This window comes from Mastomys coucha, unplaced genomic scaffold, assembly GCF_008632895.1.
Source record: "Mastomys coucha isolate ucsf_1 unplaced genomic scaffold, UCSF_Mcou_1 pScaffold5, whole genome shotgun sequence".
NCBI classification, from domain to species: Eukaryota; Metazoa; Chordata; class Mammalia; order Rodentia; family Muridae; genus Mastomys; species Mastomys coucha.
In genome coordinates this window covers 74,273,600-74,292,668 of record NW_022196911.1, presented here as the reverse complement: position 1 = coordinate 74,292,668, position 19,069 = coordinate 74,273,600, and the positions used below count along the sequence as shown (strand labels likewise).

The 19,069-nt window shown below is 42.1% G+C and overlaps 1 protein-coding gene across 1 annotated transcript in view; it reads left to right on the top strand.

Moving 5' to 3' along the window:
* Nlk (nemo like kinase) overlaps nucleotides 1-19,069 on the top strand; it is a 124,763-nt gene that overhangs the window by 102,438 nt on the left and 3,256 nt on the right. Inside the window, exons 4-9 of the mRNA XM_031351538.1 lie at nucleotides 2,577-2,683; nucleotides 4,168-4,253; nucleotides 6,435-6,644; nucleotides 10,164-10,265; nucleotides 16,122-16,208; nucleotides 18,877-19,068. Coding sequence (XP_031207398.1) covers nucleotides 2,577-2,683; nucleotides 4,168-4,253; nucleotides 6,435-6,644; nucleotides 10,164-10,265; nucleotides 16,122-16,208; nucleotides 18,877-19,068 — 784 coding nt within the window. The remainder of the gene's footprint in view (nucleotides 1-2,576; nucleotides 2,684-4,167; nucleotides 4,254-6,434; nucleotides 6,645-10,163; nucleotides 10,266-16,121; nucleotides 16,209-18,876; nucleotide 19,069) is intronic.

The window sequence follows — 19,069 nt, the reverse complement described above, 5'->3', positions numbered from 1 at the left end:
AGCAGGTAGGGAGAGGGAATGAGAGAGAGAGACTCTTAAAAAAACAGTTGGCTTAGTTCAAAGGGGCAGGTTCCTGGGTAGGTCTTATCTTCTATTTACTTTGGGGTTTTTTGTTTGTTTGTTTTTGCGTTGCTTTTGTTTTTCAGGGGGAAAAAAAAAGATCTGGAAAACTTCAAAAATACCAAAAGTAAAGATAAGAACATAATTCCTAGATTGTTCAGCTTCAACAAATAATCATTTTTTTCCCAGTCTTCTCTTTTCCTACCCAACCCCTTGGAGGGAGCTGGAGTGTTTTAAAATAGATCCCAAGAATCACATTGCTTAACTTATAAATGCTTAAGTATGTGTTTCTGCTAAGTACTTCATCAGAACATAATGAGTGTGGCATCGTGGCATCTAACAACATCAGTTTACTCCTACTACCATCCACAGTTGCCTCCAAGGTCTCTCTTTGAAGCAGGTTCTAATTGGAGCCCATGTATTTGTACTTAGTTAAGTCTTTTGCTCCTTTTCCAGCAGGCAGGTAGGAGATTATATGTTAGTTAGGCTATGTGACAGTGGTGGTTCTCTAGGAAGCAGGCTTGGTTAGTGTGTAATCGTCAAAATTAACCAGTGCCAATTAATAACACCATTCTAGAAGCAGAGACAAGCAGATCTCTGTGAGTTCAAAGCCAGCCAAAGCTACATAGGCCCTGTCTTTAAAAAATTTAAGCCATAATTGCTCACTGCCTCCTACCTAGGCAGCACTGGGGTTGAGTGTATCCCCAGCCTGTTTCCAGCCCTCTCTGTTTAAGGCCTGGATATTTAGAGCGCTTGATTTCTCTAACAGAAACCTTAAACATTGTTATTTTGTAAACGATAAATTAAATGCCAGTGTATATATAAAAACAAAACAGTGTGTGCTGGCTGCTGTGTTTTAGGGATCTAGAGCTACCATTCAGGGAGACAGGCTTGATGAGAAGCATCAGGCTTGATGAGCAGCAGGCTTGATGAGAAGAGGCCTAACGGTAGCTAAGCTCTGAAGATAAAGCCAGCAGGGCTTTCCCATAGAAAGATGGAGAGACATAGCAGGGATGACTAAAGGCTTGTGTTTGGTGGTATGAAGGGAAGGAGTCATCTGGACTTGAGTATTCAAGAAGGTAAATGTGCTGAAGGTAAGCGCTGAGGACCAAGCCTGGGATGTCCCTGCATCCAGAGGGGAGGAAAAGAGAAGGGACAGAAGAGCTAGAAATATCAACCAGTGAGAGAGCAGAAAGCCTCCCAAGTGTCCCATGTTCCTCCCCCCGACCCTCACACACACACACCTGAAAACAACAGTCTTCAACCACGTATCACATGTTAGCACAGATTCTGCCCTGCTTCCGTTTTGTCTTTTCCTGTCCACTTTTAAAGCTATGAATTGAAGATTACCTAAAGAAACAGTCCAGTTAAAACATGACGTCATGAAAACTTTTAACTAGTTTTTAACCACACCCAGGGTAAAGCATGTCTATTATTGTAATATAAATATGGCCCCCAAAAAGGGATTTCTTAATTTATGTAATATTTATTTGCCTTGTAAAAATTCTGATTTCCACCTTCCCATGGCTACCCAATCTCCAGCTTTTTGTCATTTGAATAAAAACCTGAAACTATATCTGAGTACAGAGCTTAAAGCTCAGTAACAGGTTTTCATAAACATACAGAGTTAACCAAGTGCAAGGTTACATTGCTCTGACTGGGGGAGTCTTAGATTTGAGTTAACCATTTCATGTGCTTTGGGCAGTACCATGCTTTATAAAGTAACACAGCCACCGTTGATGGATGGATTGTGAACTTTTTTGCGGGTGGTTTAAAATGGACCCCCAATCCACTTTTAATTTTAAAGGACATTCCCATTACTAGCCAAAACCTCAAGACTAACAGATCTTCACACTTGCCTTGGCCTGATTGATTATTGTTTAAAAGTATTTACTTTTAATTTTCATTTGTGTAATAATTGTAAGGAGATCAGTTGGTTGCTTACTTCAGTTCTTAAACTTGTACGTCCTTATAAATTTAGGTACTGTTTAGTCCTGTAGTCGCTGGAATTCTCATCTGTCTAGAAGCTAGCTGTCTTCAAACTTCCCAGCCTTGAGAATGGATGTTACCCTTTAAATCTGATGATGACGTTGGCGGGCGGTGGTGGCGCAGGCCTTTAATCCCAGCACTTGGGAGGCAGAGGTAGGCGAGTTTCTGAGTTTGAGGCCAGCCTGGTCTTCAGAGTGAATTCCAGGACAGCCAGGGCTATACAGAGAAACCCTGTCTCGAAAAACCAGCAAAAAACAAAAAAATCTGATGATGGGGGCTGGAGAGATGGCTCAGCGGTTAAGTGCACCAACTGTTCTTCCGAAGGTACTGAGTTCAAATCCCAGCAACCACATGGTGGCTCACAACCATCCACAATGAGATCTGATGTCCTCTTTTGGGGTGTCTGAAGACAGCTACAGTGTACTTATATATAATAAATAAATAAATCTTAAAAAAAAAATCTGATGATGACAATGAGGGGGATGGGGGTCAATTCTCTGACATCTCCTTAACTTAACAATTTGAAGATATGTTGTCACAGAATTGATGCAGAGTGACCTACATAAAATTATCGTCTCTCCTCAGCCACTCAGCTCGGATCATGTCAAAGTTTTTCTTTATCAGATTTTGCGAGGTAAGATTTCCCTGTATCAAGGAAAAGTCAGTGTGGTGGTATAAATGAGAAATTTTGCTCTTTGTTTGAGCTTTATCCTGGCCTCCCAGGCCTTCTTCCCCAAAAACATTTTTGTTTTAACCAAAGTTGTTTCCCTGTTGTTTTTGTGTTTGATGTTAAGTGATGTGGGGGTTAGAAGTGGTAGGTATTGAAGTCAGATCCTTGAGCATGCTAGTCACATCCCTGTCAACAAGAGGTTTTTAAGGTGGCCATGTATTTTTTATTTTTATTTTCATTAAGGCAGAGAAGTCAGGCAAGTGGATTAATCTAGGAAGGCAGGTAACCAGCAGCTTGTCACAAATCCCACTGGCTGCCTTTAGCTCTTCACAGAGTGTGCGTCAGATAACTAAATTAAAAAGTGACTTTTCTCTATGGAAGACATCCATCCTTCAAGCCAATTATTGGTGGGCTTCTCTGAATATTGCCTGCCATAGCTGAGTCCCGCTCGACTCACCCTTAAAACCCAAAGCAGGTAGAGAAGGCCAGTGGACTCAGCCTAAGCAACTTCTGACTGCCCATAAGAGCACAGGCTTGGCTGAGAAGCCAATGATTGATTCCTCCTCTAGCCATCAGCTGTGTCCACAGTTCTGCTGTGGCAAATGGAGAATTATTTAAAGCTGAAACCACTTTCCTGTCTGGTGGGATACATTTTTCCCTATATTCATAGAATTAAATTCTAGAAAGAAATAGAAAATCAAGGTCTTCCAAGTATCAAAATTCATAAGCAATATCACAACAACAGAAAAGTTCACCTGTGATAAATCTGTAGATATTTTGTAGTAGGAGGAATGGGAAAAATTCCTGGCTCATCCACAGTTGTAAAGAATACGTTTTACTACATTTTATTTCAAAAATGAATCAGTGTAAGATTGTAATTTACAGTGCTACTGAAGACCAACCAGTCTTTTAAGATGTCAAACTATTTTGAGATGATTAAGTGCCCTCCTGGCTGTCAGTAGTGGCTAGTGCTGCTGACAGATCTGGGCAGGTCCCAGCGTTTTGTCCTGTCACTGAAATGCTTATCCTAAGAAAGGCCTCCTGCAGGTTAATGGAGACAGAAGTGTTGGAGCAGGTCCAGAGTCACAGGTTGGGAGTATCAATAGCAGAACTCCATCCAGTAGCCTCGCTGAGGAGCAGTTCAAGAATATTGGCATGACCAGTCTTAACTGGAGGGCCTGACAGACTTACCTGTGCTTCAAGACATGTAATCTTTTAAATTATAGATGTTGTCTCTGGCATGTGCACACTTTGTGACACTTTACTGCAACAAAATTACAGTGTTTTGAAGGGGACTAAGCCAAGCTTTTAGTAATATTCTTTAGCTTTTGTTTAGAGGGTGATTTTAAATCTTTTAGATTGTTAGTTTAGTTTAAGGGGTATTTTTTGTGGTCATTGATTAAGTAAAAGGAATTGAGTATCTGCAATTAAATTTGTGTTTGTTTCAGGTTTGAAATATCTCCATTCAGCTGGCATTTTACACCGAGACATTAAGCCAGGGAATCTCCTTGTGAACAGCAACTGTGTCCTAAAGGTAACTTTTCAGTTACTTAAGATCTGGAAAAAGAAAATGTCTGCTTCAAGAGCACCTTTCCCTGCTTCATGGGAAGCCCTGTCTCTCATCAAGGCCATTGGAACTAGTTTGTGGTCCCGGCTCTTTTTGTGTGTGTGTTTTATTTTTCCCCAGAATCTTCCCCCATGTTCCTTCTGCATGGCTGAGTCTTTCTTTCTGCCACTTGGTAATTTTTAAGCAGGGCTTGTGATCTATAACTTTATCTATCTATCCATCTATCTATCTATCTATCTATCTATCATCTACTTATTTTGGAAAAGAGGTCTCACTATGTAGCCCTGGCAGGCCTAAAATTCACTCTGTAGATCAAGACCAAACCCAAATCCCTATAACTCATTTTAGTTAAAAATATTTTTAGGGGCTGGAGAGGTGGCTCAGTGGTTAGGAGTACTGATTGCTCTTCTGAAGGTCCTGAGTTCAAATCCCAGCAACCACATGGTGGCTCACAACTATCCGTAATGAGATCTGATGCCCTCTTCCAGGGCAGTCTGAAGACAGCTACAGTGTACTTAGATTAAAAATAAATAAATAAAAAAATAAAATAAAATAAATTATTTTTAAGACCTTATAGTTGGGGGGGATTCTTGTCCTATTTATACCAAATCAGTGCTATGATATTTTCAGCCAGTTCTCATTTGGGTTTTGGCTGAAAACCTTCAAGGGGAATTTTATGTCGATCCTGTCATGCCTGTGCTATCAATTACCTGAAGCCCATTGTCCAGATCATCTTTAGTGTTGTGATAACTTGTAACTATAGAGTAGGTAACTGAAGGCAGATGTCCTTTCTGAGTGTCCATCCTCATGAGGCCCTCTTCTGTTGACTGAATTTGTGTAGCTTAGACCAGCCTGGTCTACAGAGTGAGTTCCAGGACAGCCAAGGCTATACAGAGAAACCCTGTCTCAAAAAAGAGGGGATGGGGTGTGTGTGTATGTGTGTGTGTGTGTGAGTGAAGAAGATGGCATTTGTGCCAAGCTGAACAAAATATGCCTCTTTTGTTCTAATTTCTTCCATGAATCCATCCTGGACATGGCTTGGCTAAGCTGAACTATGTGCTCGGCTATGTTTGGAGCTCATTAGTTTTGATTTTGGTTTAATTACTGGTTTAGAATAGGCCAAAGTATTTGTTTTCCTGTTGCTGGGCATTGAACCCAGGCTCTTGCACATAAAGGCAAGTACTCTCTTACTGAGCCAAAAAAAAGTTAAAAGATACATAATTTTAAAGAGAGCAGATAATAATGATCTGTAACTCTAGTCTTAAAGGATCTGATACCTTCTTCTGGCCTCTGTGGACGCCAGAAACACATGTGGTGGACAGACACACAAAGAGGCAAAGTTCTGAAGTACATAAAATAATACAAAATTTTAAAAGATGCATAATTGTATATAGAAATGTTGAAGTTAGAATTTCTTTTGTCCAAATAAGACCATATTTTTATAGTGATAGTAATATCCTATACTATATCATTTAAGACTTTAAAATTCATGAGTTAATCTATCAAGGTTTTTTCCTGTATGTATAATAAGGTTTCTTTGTTGCTGCTCCTGTTTTTCCAGGTATAAATATGTTTGTCTAGCTGAGTCTCCTAAATTGATTTCCATTATTATGATACAATCAAGACTATGACAAAGAACAACTTGGGAGATGGGATTTATTTGGCTTTGCATGTCCAGGGTCACAGTCTCTTTAGGGACACAGAGACAAAATCCCTAGGCAGGAACTGAAGCAGAAGCCTTGGAGGAGTGCTGACTGGCTTGCTCGTCCTGGCTTGCTCAGCCTGCTTTTTTTAACCAACCAGAGCCACCTACCCAGGGATATGGCCCACAGTGGACTACACCCTTCAACCAAAAAAAAAAAAAAAAAAGTCCACTGGCTAATCTTATGGGAGCATTTCCTCCACTGAGTTTCTCCTATTCTCCAATATGTCTATGTTCGTCAAGTTGACAAAAATCTAAGCACAACACTGGGCATGGCATGGTGGCATGTGCCTATGATCCTAGCTCTTTGGAAGTGCAGGACAGAAGGCTCAGGTGTTGAAGGTCATCCTCAGCTATATAGTAAGCTTAAAACTACACTGTCTCAAAAGTAAACAAAAGAAGGTAGGTGTTTGCTTGATAATGTCTTAACTGTCCTTTCTCTTTAGATTTGTGATTTTGGATTGGCCAGAGTGGAAGAATTGGATGAATCCCGTCATATGACTCAGGAAGTTGTTACTCAGTATTACCGGGCTCCGGAGATCCTGATGGGCAGCCGTCATTATAGCAATGCTATTGACATCTGGTCTGTCGGGTGCATCTTTGCAGAACTACTGGGCCGAAGAATATTGTTTCAGGCGCAGAGTCCCATTCAGCAGGTGTGACTTTGCTTTTAATTCAGCTATAGATTTGAAGGGAAAGCCAGCTTGCATACATCTTGAGTTTATTCATTATACTGTCTTAATTGACTTTTAGCAAATCTGGGTTCACTCAAGAGCCAGAAAGTTATAAAGGTGGAGATTGCAGAAGTTCATTCTGAAGTTAGGAGCCTATTAGAGAGAGCATTGGCTTTATTACATGCACTGGTGCATAGCAGCAGACTTGGCTCTACGATTGCATAGGTATGGTCTCAAGTTGTTAGAGGACATCTGTTTCTCCAGCTGAATAGCTGAGATTTTAAAATGTTTTGATGACTTAGCATACTTCTCCTTTGTGCGTAGACTGTACACTTTTCGTGTTGATTTCTTCAAATCTGAACATTTAGAAAAATTCTTATCTTTACTATTGGGCTAAAGTATTTAGATATGGCATAGAACACCAGAAGATAGTTAAAATAGAGTTTCAAGAAATCATTTGAGGGATGGTGAGATGGCTCAGAGGTTATGAGCCCTGGTTGCTCTTCCAGAGGTCCTGAGTTCAATTCCCAGCAACCACATGGTGGCTCACAACCATCTATTAAGGGATCTGATGCACTATTCTGGCATATGGATATTTGTGCAGCAGAGCACTCACACAATAAATAAATTAAGAAGGAAGAGGAAGATGAGGGAGGGAAGGAAGAAAGGAAAGAAAGAGAAAAAGAAAGAAATCATTTGCAGCCAGCTATCCTGATACATACCTTTAATCCCAGCACTCCTGAGGCAGAGGCCATTAGGATTTCTATGAGTCCCAGGCTATCTTTATCTACATATCGAGTTCCAAAGTTTCAGGAACTACAGAGCTATAGAATTAGTTAGAACTATATAGTAAGATCCTGCCTCAAAATAAAAAGAGGGTCAGGTGGAATTAAAAGTCCATACCTTTAATTCCAGCACTCAGATGGAAGAGGCAAGCACTTCTCTGAGTTTTGAGGCCAACCTGGTTTACAAAATGAATAGCCAGGGCTACATGGAAAAACCCTGTCTCAAAGGGAAAAAAAAAAAGGAGGAAGGAGGAGAAAGGAATCAGGAGACCTGCAGAGATGGAGATAGCTCAGTGCTTACTTGCTATTCTTCCGGAAGACCTGAATTTTCCCAGCATCCGTGTCTGATGGTTCACAGTTGCCTATGACTTAAGCTTGAGGGATCTAACTGCTCTGACCTCTGAGGATTCTTGCACTCAAGTGCACACACACAGACTACACACACACACACACACACATACACACAGTTAAAAATAATTTTTTAGATTTAAAAACAAAGTGAACATTGGTGGCATACTCCTTGTACTTGGGAGGCAAAGGCAGTGGATCTTTATGAGTTTGAAGCCAACCTGGTCTACATAAAAATGTCCAGGATAGCCAGGGCTATATAGTGAAACCCTATATTTTAAAAAAAAAAAAAAAAAAAAAGAGGGCTGGAGAGATGGCTCAGCGGGTAAGAGCACTGACTGCTCTTCCCAAGGTCCTGAGTTCAAATCCCAGCAACCACATAGTGGCTCACAACCATCCATAAAAAGAGATCTGATGCCCTCTTCTGGTGTGTCTGAACACAGCGACAGTGTACCCACATACATGAAATAAATAAATAGGCATTTAAGAAAAAAATTTAAAAAAAAAAAAAGAGGTGGCAGCTTAGTGTTAAGAGCAGCTAGGTGACAATTGACAACTGTCTGCAGGAGTTCTGACACCCTCTTCTGGCCTCTTCAGGTACTACACTGCATATACTTGTTGCACATATACATGCAGACAAAAATACTCATAAAAATAACTCTTGGAGTAACTTTTACATAATCATTTTTAGGAAAAAAAAAAACTTGGAGCTAAGTGTGCTATCTCCGCACTTGAGAAAGTACTCATAAAAATAACTCTTAGAGCCGGGGCGGTGGTGATGCACGCCTTTAATCCCAGCACTTGGGAGGCAGAGGCAGGCGGATTTCTGAGTTTGAGGCCAGCCTGGTCTACAGAGTGAGTTCCAGGACAGCCAGGACTATACAGAGAAACCCTGTCTCGAAAAAACAAAAACAAAAACAAAAACAAAAAAACTTAGAGTAACTTTTAGATAATAATTTTTAGAAAAAAAAAAAAAAAACACTTGGAGCTAAGTGTTCTGTCTCAGCCCTTGAGAAAGTGGAGGATCTTTGTAACAGGTTCTAGCAAAGTCTACAAGTCTGAGCTGTCCAGCTCTACATAACCATCAGTGTGTGGGGTAATAATTGTCACAGGAAACTGACATTTTATATGGAGATAGTATAACTTGTATGTGGAGGTAGTTATTTTCTCTTGCATTTTCTGTCTTTGAGAAACCAATGAACCAGGCACAGAGCTGCAGCAGATGTTATTGAAGTGTTCCTCGCCCACCGATCTGTCCCGTGTCGGTCTGAGGGTATCCACCGGGCACTCATTTTCTTCTGCTATCAGGTGGTTGTTAGAGCCCTGCCAATGCCATAGCCACACTTTCCTCAGAAAGGGGCCAGAGAGCTTAACCTCAGGAAAGCCAGTTTCTCAAGCACACCCATTACCCGAACACCAGTGCTAATAGCTGCCCTGTGGTTAGATAAAGGCAGGAAACAGTGTTCTCTGGGCATGAGTTTTCTATCCTACGGAGGTCCACATGAAATGTTGCTGTTAATTCGGTTATAGAGTCAGAACAATTTCAGCACCAAAAAATTGGTGCTGTGGTTTGCCACCTACAGAGACTTAACAGGAAGACCACTGTATCAGTCTCCTTTGTCATGCCCAGCTCAATAAGTGTGGCAGCATGGTTTTCTTTTCTTTTTTTCTTTTTAGTTTTTCGAGACAGGGTTTCTCTGTAGCCCTAGCTGTCTTGGAACTCATTCTGTAGACCAAGCTGGCCTCGAACTCAGAAATCCACCTGCCTCGGCATCATGGTTTTCTAAGTTCCACGTTTTTCTGTCAGTGTAAGAGGTTTCTAGAATGTGCTGGACCAAACACTGAGTGCTCATCTTTTATTTCAAGAGTAAGTGCTTTGGGCATTTATTATATTACACGTATCTGATGCGTAGATTAGCCTTGAAGAGCTTGAGTACATTTGAAGCCTTAAAATTGATTCATGAACTGTTTGAAAAGAATAGTCTTTAGACACTGCCTGCAAAGGTTATAAATGCTGTGGTTTTAAAGCAGTTGGGCATAAAGATGCAGCTCCTACGTTCCTCTGAGTATAAGAACTCTATGCTTTCAGTGAAATGTAGCCCAGCTGGCCTCAGACTCACAGTCCTGTCTTAGCCTCCTAAGTGATAGAGTAACAGGTATGGACCACCTAACCTGATTTTTTTTTTTTTTTAAATAGGCCAGAAAGTAAAAGAAAGAGCTCTTATCAGAACTTACTTGAAGGTGTTGTGCTTCTCAGGTTATTAAAAAAAAAAAAGTGGCACTCATTTTCATTTCTAAGGCTGCAGCTTAAGTCTACTGAGAAGCAGTTTCTGTGATCTGTCATGCTGTACCTCATGTTCTCTTGCAGCTGGATTTGATCACAGATCTGTTGGGCACGCCATCACTGGAAGCAATGAGGACAGCTTGCGAAGGTGCTAAGGCACACATACTCAGGGGTCCTCACAAACAGGTAAAAGAGGGGAGGTCTGTCTCTGGCAACTGGCCAGGAAGAATTTCTATCCGAGAGATGTTGCTTATGGGTTTTAGACACATATATTCATAGACACATAGACACAAATAGATATCCTAACAAGTAAGGTCTCTGTTATGAATATATGACATATATATGTGGCCATATGTATATATGTGGCCATGCCCAGTAACATAGGAGAAAAATGCATGTTTATATAGCTCCATTGCTTATCAGTGACAGGTGGCCTCTTGGTGGTCTTGTCGTGTTATCAGTATATGGGAAGAAAGCTTGGACTTCGGATCATGGGAGTCAAGATATCAACGCCAAACACTAAGCCCAAATAACCGCCGCTGTCTCTCTGCCTTGCAAAGCAATCGCTGTTGTCCTCTTACCCACTAGCATCCCATCAGACCCCAGGGTGGTGAGCCGTGTAAAAAGGACTGTCCAATTCTTACTAATCAATATTTCTTGCAGCCTGCCAGATCACTGCTGAGAAAGCCGGGGTGCTTTGTATCCACTCTCTTGATTAAGCAGTGTTCCCCACAAGCATTGCCCTAACCCCCTCTAGAGGAAAGTTAATGATGTGAAGAGTAAGGGAGGGGGAATGCTTTTCCTAGGAACAAGAAACACACAAAACAGGAAAGGCCTGAGCAGGACTAGCAAGGCGGCTTCCCCGGCCTCGGGGACACAGGCCGGAAGGGAAGGGTCTCAGACACTAGCTCGGGCCAGCAAATAGAGAGAGATGCTTGTATTCTTTATTCATATTTGTTTGTTTATTTTTGAGGCAGGGCCCCGGTTATCTTTAACTCACTATGTAGATCAGGTTGGCTCAAATTCACAGCAGCCCACCTGGCTAAGCTTATATTTAAAGAGCCCCCCTGTGGGTATATCCTTTGGTTGCATTTTGTTCAAAAAACCATGAAATGATTTGAGCCCCTGACATCCTGAGAAGAATGCAGTAACCTTTAGAAAAGATTTATTTTATGTTAAATTGTGTGTACGTGTCTGTGTGGCCGTGTGCACAGGCCTGTAGGAAGCTGGAAGCAAATGCCCCTGGAGCTGAAGTCACCAGCATTTGTGAACTACCCATTCTAGGTTTTGGGATCTGGACTCAGATCCTCTGCAAGAACAGTACTTACTCCTAACCATCTCTCAAGCTCAGGAATTCAGTAACTATTAACCGAGAGAAGAAGGTGAAGCCAACAAGATCTGCTATGCTATTTATTCCCCAGCATCAGGACCATTAATCTAATTTGTTAGTATCTTATATTAAATGTGTCCTTGAAAATAGAATAATTTTCCTCCTTTATTGACCTCATCAATTTAATAAATCTACCTAGCCAAAGATAACCAGTAATGAAGTATGAAGATCAGACACCACCACCCGGCCTGTCTTGTTTATTAGCTTAAGGAAATTCACTTAAAACTTCTCAGTAGCCAGGCAGTGGTGGTACAAGCCTTTAATCCCAGCACTTGAGAGGCAGGGGCAGGAGGATTTCTTGAGTTCAAGGCCAGACTGGTCTACGGAGTGAGTTCCAGGACAGGCAGGTCTTCACAGAAAAACCCTGTTTCGGAAACAAAACAAAACAAAACAATAAGTAAATAAATAAACAAACAAGGCAGAATGAGCTAGAACACAGCAGGAGTTGCATAGTCAAATGCATGCACACTGCTGAGTTTGTAAATGAGCCACTTAGCCTCAGTGAAGGTGCTTATGCCGACTGGAGGTTGTGAAGCCCCATCTTATTGCATCTACTCTAGCTTATTTAATAAAGAATATGTTTAGATTTCAAGGGTAATTTATTTATTTATTTGAGTGCCCTGCTGCATGTACACCTGCATGCCAGAAGAGAGCATCAGATGCCATTATAGATGGTCATGAGCTACCATGTAAGTGCTGGGAATTGAGCTCGGGACCTCAGGAAGAATAGTCATGCTCTTACCTGCTGAGCCATCTCTCCAGCCCCAAGGATCCTTTTTTAATGTGCATATGCCTGTGTATGTTCATTCACGTGCTGGTATGTTTGGGTGGATATACATATATACGTGTGTATGAGTGCATATAGAGGCCAGAAGACAACCTCATGTGTTATCATTAGAAACTCTTACCTACTTCGTTTGAGAGAACATTTCCCAGTGACTGGAATTCACCACTTAGGCTAGACTAGACTGACTGCACATCGTGTAGTGAGGGTCCGTCTGTCTCCACCTCTCTTGTGCTAGCATTAAAAGAGCACAGCATACGACCCTACCCAGCATTCTGGGGTTTGAGCTCATATCCTCGTGCTTGCAAGGCCGGCACTTCACAGTAGCCTTCTAAGGGACACGTCTAAAAACTCAGTACAAGGTACAAGGGCCAGGCAGTGGTGGTGCACGCCTTTAATCTGAGTACTTGTGGGAGGCAGAGGCAGACATTTCTGAGTTCAAGGCCAGCCTGGTCTACCGAGTGAGTTCCAGGACAGCCAGGGCTACACAGAGAAACCCTGTCTCGAGAAAATAAAAAACAAAAACATAAATACTTTTTATATTCTACTCTTAAAAACACTGTTATTACTACTAATATTCCTTTTTGTCCATGGAAAATGGAGGGATTGCATAGATTAATTAATAGTATGCTTTAGGTTATAAGCCCAATCTTCAAAACTAATTTTCTTTTTTTTTCTCCTTGTGTCTGAAGTAAAAATGGTTTATTCATGATAGTACACAACAGCCAAAGTATCTCATACTGCAGATGACACGTCCAGCTCCCAGAAATGCTCATTGCTTTGGTATAAAGGAGAGAATAAAGGGAAAGCCAGGCAGTGCCAAGGGTCTGCGCCATCACCCTCACAGGGAGAAACTCAGGGGTCCATTAGTGACAAGCTGGTTCTCTAGATTGTTAGGTGGAGCACAGGTAAGGCCACCTCTGGGCACTGCACTGTGCCGAGCCCTTCAGTCATCTATTGCACAGGTACAGCAGCACCCAGTCACCCTTGGTGTGTCCTGCTGGATGTAGTACTTCCTCTTGAATTCACGACTGACTTTCAACATGTCCACCTCATTTTGGAGACCATAATTGTAACCAGGATCTTGTCTCGATTCCCCTTGCCCTGGATTAGTCAAACAGCCAGTCAGCAAAGTACAGTGGCTTGTTCTGTATGTTCTGGACCAGGTTCAGGAATGCATTTTCCAGGTCTCCCTTGACCTACTTCTTGATGGTCTCCAGCATGTCGTGAAGTCTGTTGTTCTTATACCTTTCGAACACTTTGTAGAGATGGTACAGTGGTCTTGGCCAAGATGCTTATTCACTTGGTGACATCCGTTCCATTGGTCTTCACCGCAGTATCGTAGAGCTCCCAGGCATCCTGGTCAACCAGGTCGTAGTCACTGACTGAATCATCCTCTGCTCTTCTTCCTTTGGCCAGCTGTGCTGAAAATGGCATCCTTCTCCAGATTGGCGTTGAATGTCTCCTAATACAATCTGTTGACCTCCGGCAGCTCCTGGTTGGTTCTTGAGTAGATGGTCTCAATGAGGGAGCCCTCAGTCAGTCCTCAAGCCCTTCACGGAGGCTTTCAGTGCTGAAGCATTGTACTGGGCAGATGTCTTCATTAGGCCCAAAATCTCCATCTCCAGGTAGCCAGATAAGGCTGTCTTCAGCACCAATAGAGGAAAGCGGTGTCCTGTTCCTGCTCATTGCTGTGGTTAGTCAGAATGTTGACAATGCTAACTTCAGCTGTTCATCTTGACACCATCCCAAGGTTCAGAGCATCCCTCTTGGCGTCAGAGTTGGTGTGGACTTTAACTGACCCATAGGCACTTGGGGGTCTGGAGTAATCACCCTCTAAGCTGAGCTTGCACAGGATTCTCTGGACAGTAGATATTTAAAAAAACAAAAAAATGCTGGGCCAGGGACCTAGTACTGAGAATTGATTCCAGAAACAAAATTAAGTTTCTTAGCTAAACAAGAGATGCTCATCTGTAATCTTAGCACTCCAGAGGTACAAGCAGAGTTTGTAGACACAACAGGCAAAAAGTTAGTGAGTGGCCAGCTTTCTTATTCTAAATAATGAAGTTAGGAAAGAGGGGGAAAGGGTTGGGTATGTTGGCCTGGTCCTCCTATTGCCTGTCTTTGGTAGGGTTTAAACTATGAATCCATCCTCGGGCCAGGCTTGGTCCTCAAAAAATGTTAACTTAGTTGGCTAAGCATGAGTGAGGTGCCTGTCTGTGAAACTGGTAGAAAGAAATCAAGCCAAGCAAACCATGAGGTTTGAGAGTGGAAGAATGGTTCACTATAAGTCAGGGGTTCTAGGCAAGCAAAACACTGCATAGTGTTTTTATTGTATTGTGTCTTTTTTTTAAAAGATTTATTTTATTATGTGTATGAATGAGTACACTGTAGCTGTACAGATGGCTGTGAGCTATCGTGTGTGGCTGCTGGGAATTGAATTCAGGATCTTCTGCCAGCCTGGCTCACTCCAACCCTGCTCGCTCCATCGTAATTCACTGTAGCTGTCTTCAGATGCACCAGAAGAGGGCGGCCGATCTCATTACGGGTGGTTGTAAGTCACCATGTGGTTGCTGGGATCCGAACTCAGGACCTTTGGAAGAGCAGTCAGTGCTCTTACCCGCTGAGCCATCTCGCCAGCCCTGTATTGTGTCTTTTATAACTTAGAATCCTAGATTTTGGAAAGCTTAGCTTAGTAAAACAGCCCTGTCCCCTGCAGGGACCGTGTCTGACCTTCAGAATTGAGAGTTTGTTCATGAAGGGTTTTCCTTTACGTGACCCCAGAGTGCATCCTGCTATCCACTGGACAGTTAATGCACTGACTGAATCACGGGCCCTTTGCTGCCAGCTAAAGCCTAACCCTCTTGACAGTTGGATGGGAACTAAAGGAACACCCTCCCAGGCCGCAGGCGCCCTAGGGAGCACACTCAGGACTTAGAACCTCACACCCAACTTACTTCCCACATTTGATATCCATAACTCTACACGTGGTCAAGGTTTTTAGTCTCTTTTTCCCATCCTTAAGCATGTTTGGTCCTTCCTTTTATCAAAGCCATCTTATTTATTGGATCAGTTTTCATTTGTCAAGACTTTTTGTCCTCTGCCCTACTGTGCTGTTGATGTACTCTGACCAGATATGCTGCTGGAAGTCAGTGAGAATTCCCTTTTTGGGGGCTGGAGAGATGGCTCAGCGGTTAAGAGCACTGACTGCTCTTCCAGAGGTCCTGAATTCAATTCCCAGCAACCACATGGTGGCTCACAACCATCAGTAATGGGATCCGATGCCCTCTTCTGGTACTTCAGAACAGTGTACTCATATAAATAAATAAATCTTTTAAAAAAGAGAGAGAGAGTGGCCGGGCGTTGGTGGTGCACGCCTTTAATCCCAGCACTTGGGAGGTAGAGGCAGGCGGATCTCTGAGTTCGAGGTCAGCCTGATCTACAGAGTGAGTTCCAGGACAGCCAGGGCTACACAGAGAAACCCTGTCTCAAAAAAAAAGAAAAAAGGAAAGAAAAAGAAAAAGAGATAATTTCCTTTAGAAGCCTGATGCATGTGGTGAAACTCATTCCCTTTGAGGTTTTGTTTTTTGGGGTTTTTTGTTTTGTTTTTGGTTTGTTTGTTTTTTGAGCTGGCTTGAGACACAGTCTCACTGTGTAGCCCTGATTGGCCTGACATTAAGTAAACCAAGCTAGCCTTGAGCTCACAGAGATGTATTTGCCTCTCTTTCTTGGAGGCTGAGATTGAGGCATGCACCACCACACCCAGCTCACATCTTTTTGAGCTGGCAAATTCTTTTGCTATAAATTAACTGTGTGTTACATATATACTACATAAAGGCTTAACTATCTGAATTTTTCTCTCTTACAGCCATCTCTTCCTGTGCTCTACACCCTCTCCAGCCAGGCCACACATGAAGCTGTTCACCTGCTTTGCAGGATGTTGGTCTTTGATCCAGTAAGTAGTGTTAATTTCTATGTTTTTATTTCTGTTACTTTGTGTGTTTGAATGTTGTGCCTGCCTGTTTATCTGTGCACCACATGAGTGTCTGGTGTTGTCAAAGGTCAGCAGAGGGCATCAGATTCCCTGAATTAGAGTTACAGATGGTGTGAGCCACCATGTTGGTTCCAGAATCTACATCCTGGTCCTCTGCTAGAGCCACAAAAACTCTGCACTACTGAGCCATTGCTCCAGCCCCTATTTTATGTTTATTAAACAATTAAAATAGTATTCTAAGAGAAGTATTCTGGCTTTAACTAGACTAGCAGAGTCAATAGTGACTGGAAATAACAGGTTTCAGCTCCTGTTTGTGTTTCCCGTGTTATCTCATTCCATGGATGTTTGAATATTAATGTTTAAACTTGAGCTAAGAAACGTTACCATTCTTTTTTTTTTTTGTTTTTTTGTTTTTTTGTTTTTTTGTTTTTTTTTTGTTTTTTCGAGACAGGGTTTCTCTGTGTAGCCCTGGCTGTCCTGGAACTCACTCTGTAGACCAGGCTGGCCTCGAACTCAGAAATCTGCCTCCCTCTGCCTCCCAAGTGCTGGGATTAAAGGTGTGCGCCACTGCCTGGTGAAAATTTTTTAATTGTTTGAAAAATTGTCCATTGTATGGTGTATGGAAAGTTTACTCTTTGGGTTGAGATTGTAGCTTTTCTTTTTTTTTTTTTTTAACTTTTATTGCATTATCAGAAAAGTTACATGATTTCAATTTATCTGAATTTGTTAACATTTAAAAACATATTTTAATTAAATAGAATTGAATCACATTCTTGTTCCCCTTTTGTACCACCGCTCCTCCCATAGACACCCCCCTTCAATACCTATAATATATTTTTGTCGTATTCCTTAGATTGTAGCTTTTCTGAACCTCATATGTTCCAGTAATTATTGTAAAAGAAGATTCAAACAGAAACATTTCAAAAAAGAAAATGTACTTGATAAGATACAAAGAAATCACTAAATATAAAACATAGGTATTTAAAGAATTTTTTTTTAAAAAGCCCACACAGTTACAGACAGTAAGGCTACCTTGCTCTGTGGTAAGAATACAACATCTCTCTTATATATTAATCAGATCCACATAATTGTCTTTAGACAGGACCATAAGAAAAATTATGGGAGCTGGGTGTGGTTGCATATGCCTTTAATCCCAGCACTTGGCAGGCAGATCTCTGGTCCAGGACAACTAGGGCTTTTTAGAAAGTCCCTGTCAGAGAAACATACAGAGAAATTAGGTGCAAAACTTGTTGAGTTTGAGCCAGAAATGATGATGAGTACCCATAAACCCAGTTTGGCTTGCAGGGTGGAGATGGGATTTCAAGGTCCTCTCTAGCCACATGTGAATTTGAGGCTACTCTGGCTACATGAGACCTTGGGCTAGTGCCACACATCCTTGAAGCAGGGCTGAGTGTCATTTTCATTGTTTCCTGTTAGCCCATTCTTGAGTCCTATAAGATCCACTTTCCCTTCATCCACTGAGCACTGAAGAGGGATGATTTTTCTTTTTTTTTTTTCTTTTTTTTCTTTTTCTCTCTCTCTCTCTTTTATTTTTCAGTTCCCTTCCTACTCTAGAAAGTGCTGGGATGGGATATACCTTATAACTGACACACAGTGGAACTTGTGGGATTTTTATATATATGAAGGAGTTGTTCATGGCAGCTCGCTCTTTCATCTTGTCAATATCATCAGCTGGGTGCTAGGAAAGACAGAAAAAGACCATAAGCCCTAAAACCACCAGAGTACCCCAAGATCTCCTAAGTGTTACTCCACCCTCAGTCCTAGAGGAGACTTAAAACAAAAGGATCACCCAGCCAGGTCCACAGAACCTACCTTTGTTTGTTTGTTTGGTTGGTTGGTTTGGTTTGGTTTGGTTTTGGTTTTTGGTTTTTGGTTTTGGTTTTTTGAGACGGGGTTTCTCTGAGTAGCCCTGGCTGCCCTGGAACTCACTCTGTAGACCAGGATGGCCTCAAACTCAGAAATCCGCCTGCCTCTGCCTCTCAAGTGCTGGGACTAAAGGCGTGCGCCACCGCCGCCCGGCTGGAATGATTTTTCTTTAATTTTTTGCTGAAATGTAAGGTTTCTGGGTCAGTAAGCCTGACACTCTGGTGTATTAACTATTCTGATCAAAAGGCCCCCAAAGCTAGAAGCTAGGCAGCCACGTCTGGTCTCAGCCTGGCGTTTAGACTGCTCCCTCCACTAACCCCTGCAGCTTTTGGGTGTGCTTTGCCCTGTCTGTCTATGTTCAGAGAGAATGAAAGTTCTCAGCAGCCTTCTAAAGTTGCCAGCGTAAACAAATCCCTCTAAATGCTGACACTTCCAGGAAATGTAGCATGTTGTCTAAAATGTAATGCATCACATATTTAAATGTCGTGATATTTGTATTTAGGGACCTGTGTACATCTAAGGTAGGAACTCCGCAGATTCTTAGTTGAAGGGCATTTCAGAGTGGCAGTTATCCTAAGTCTACTCACTCTCCAGCCGCCTACCCCTAAATTCACTTGGCCCCCTTGCCCCCTTATATGTCTAGAACTAGCTGTGTAATGTAACTCTGTCTTGTGAAAGATTCTACATGGACAGCCATGCTTATCTGTAGTGTTGATGTGCTGGTCTCTAAATTTGATTTCAGTCAAAAAGAATATCCGCTAAGGATGCTTTAGCCCACCCCTACCTAGATGAAGGGCGGCTGAGATACCATACGTGTATGTGTAAGTGCTGCTTTTCCACCTCGACGGGAAGAGTCTATACCAGTGACTTTGAGCCTGTCACCAACCCCAAATTTGATGACACCTTTGAGAAGAACCTCAGCTCTGTCCGACAGG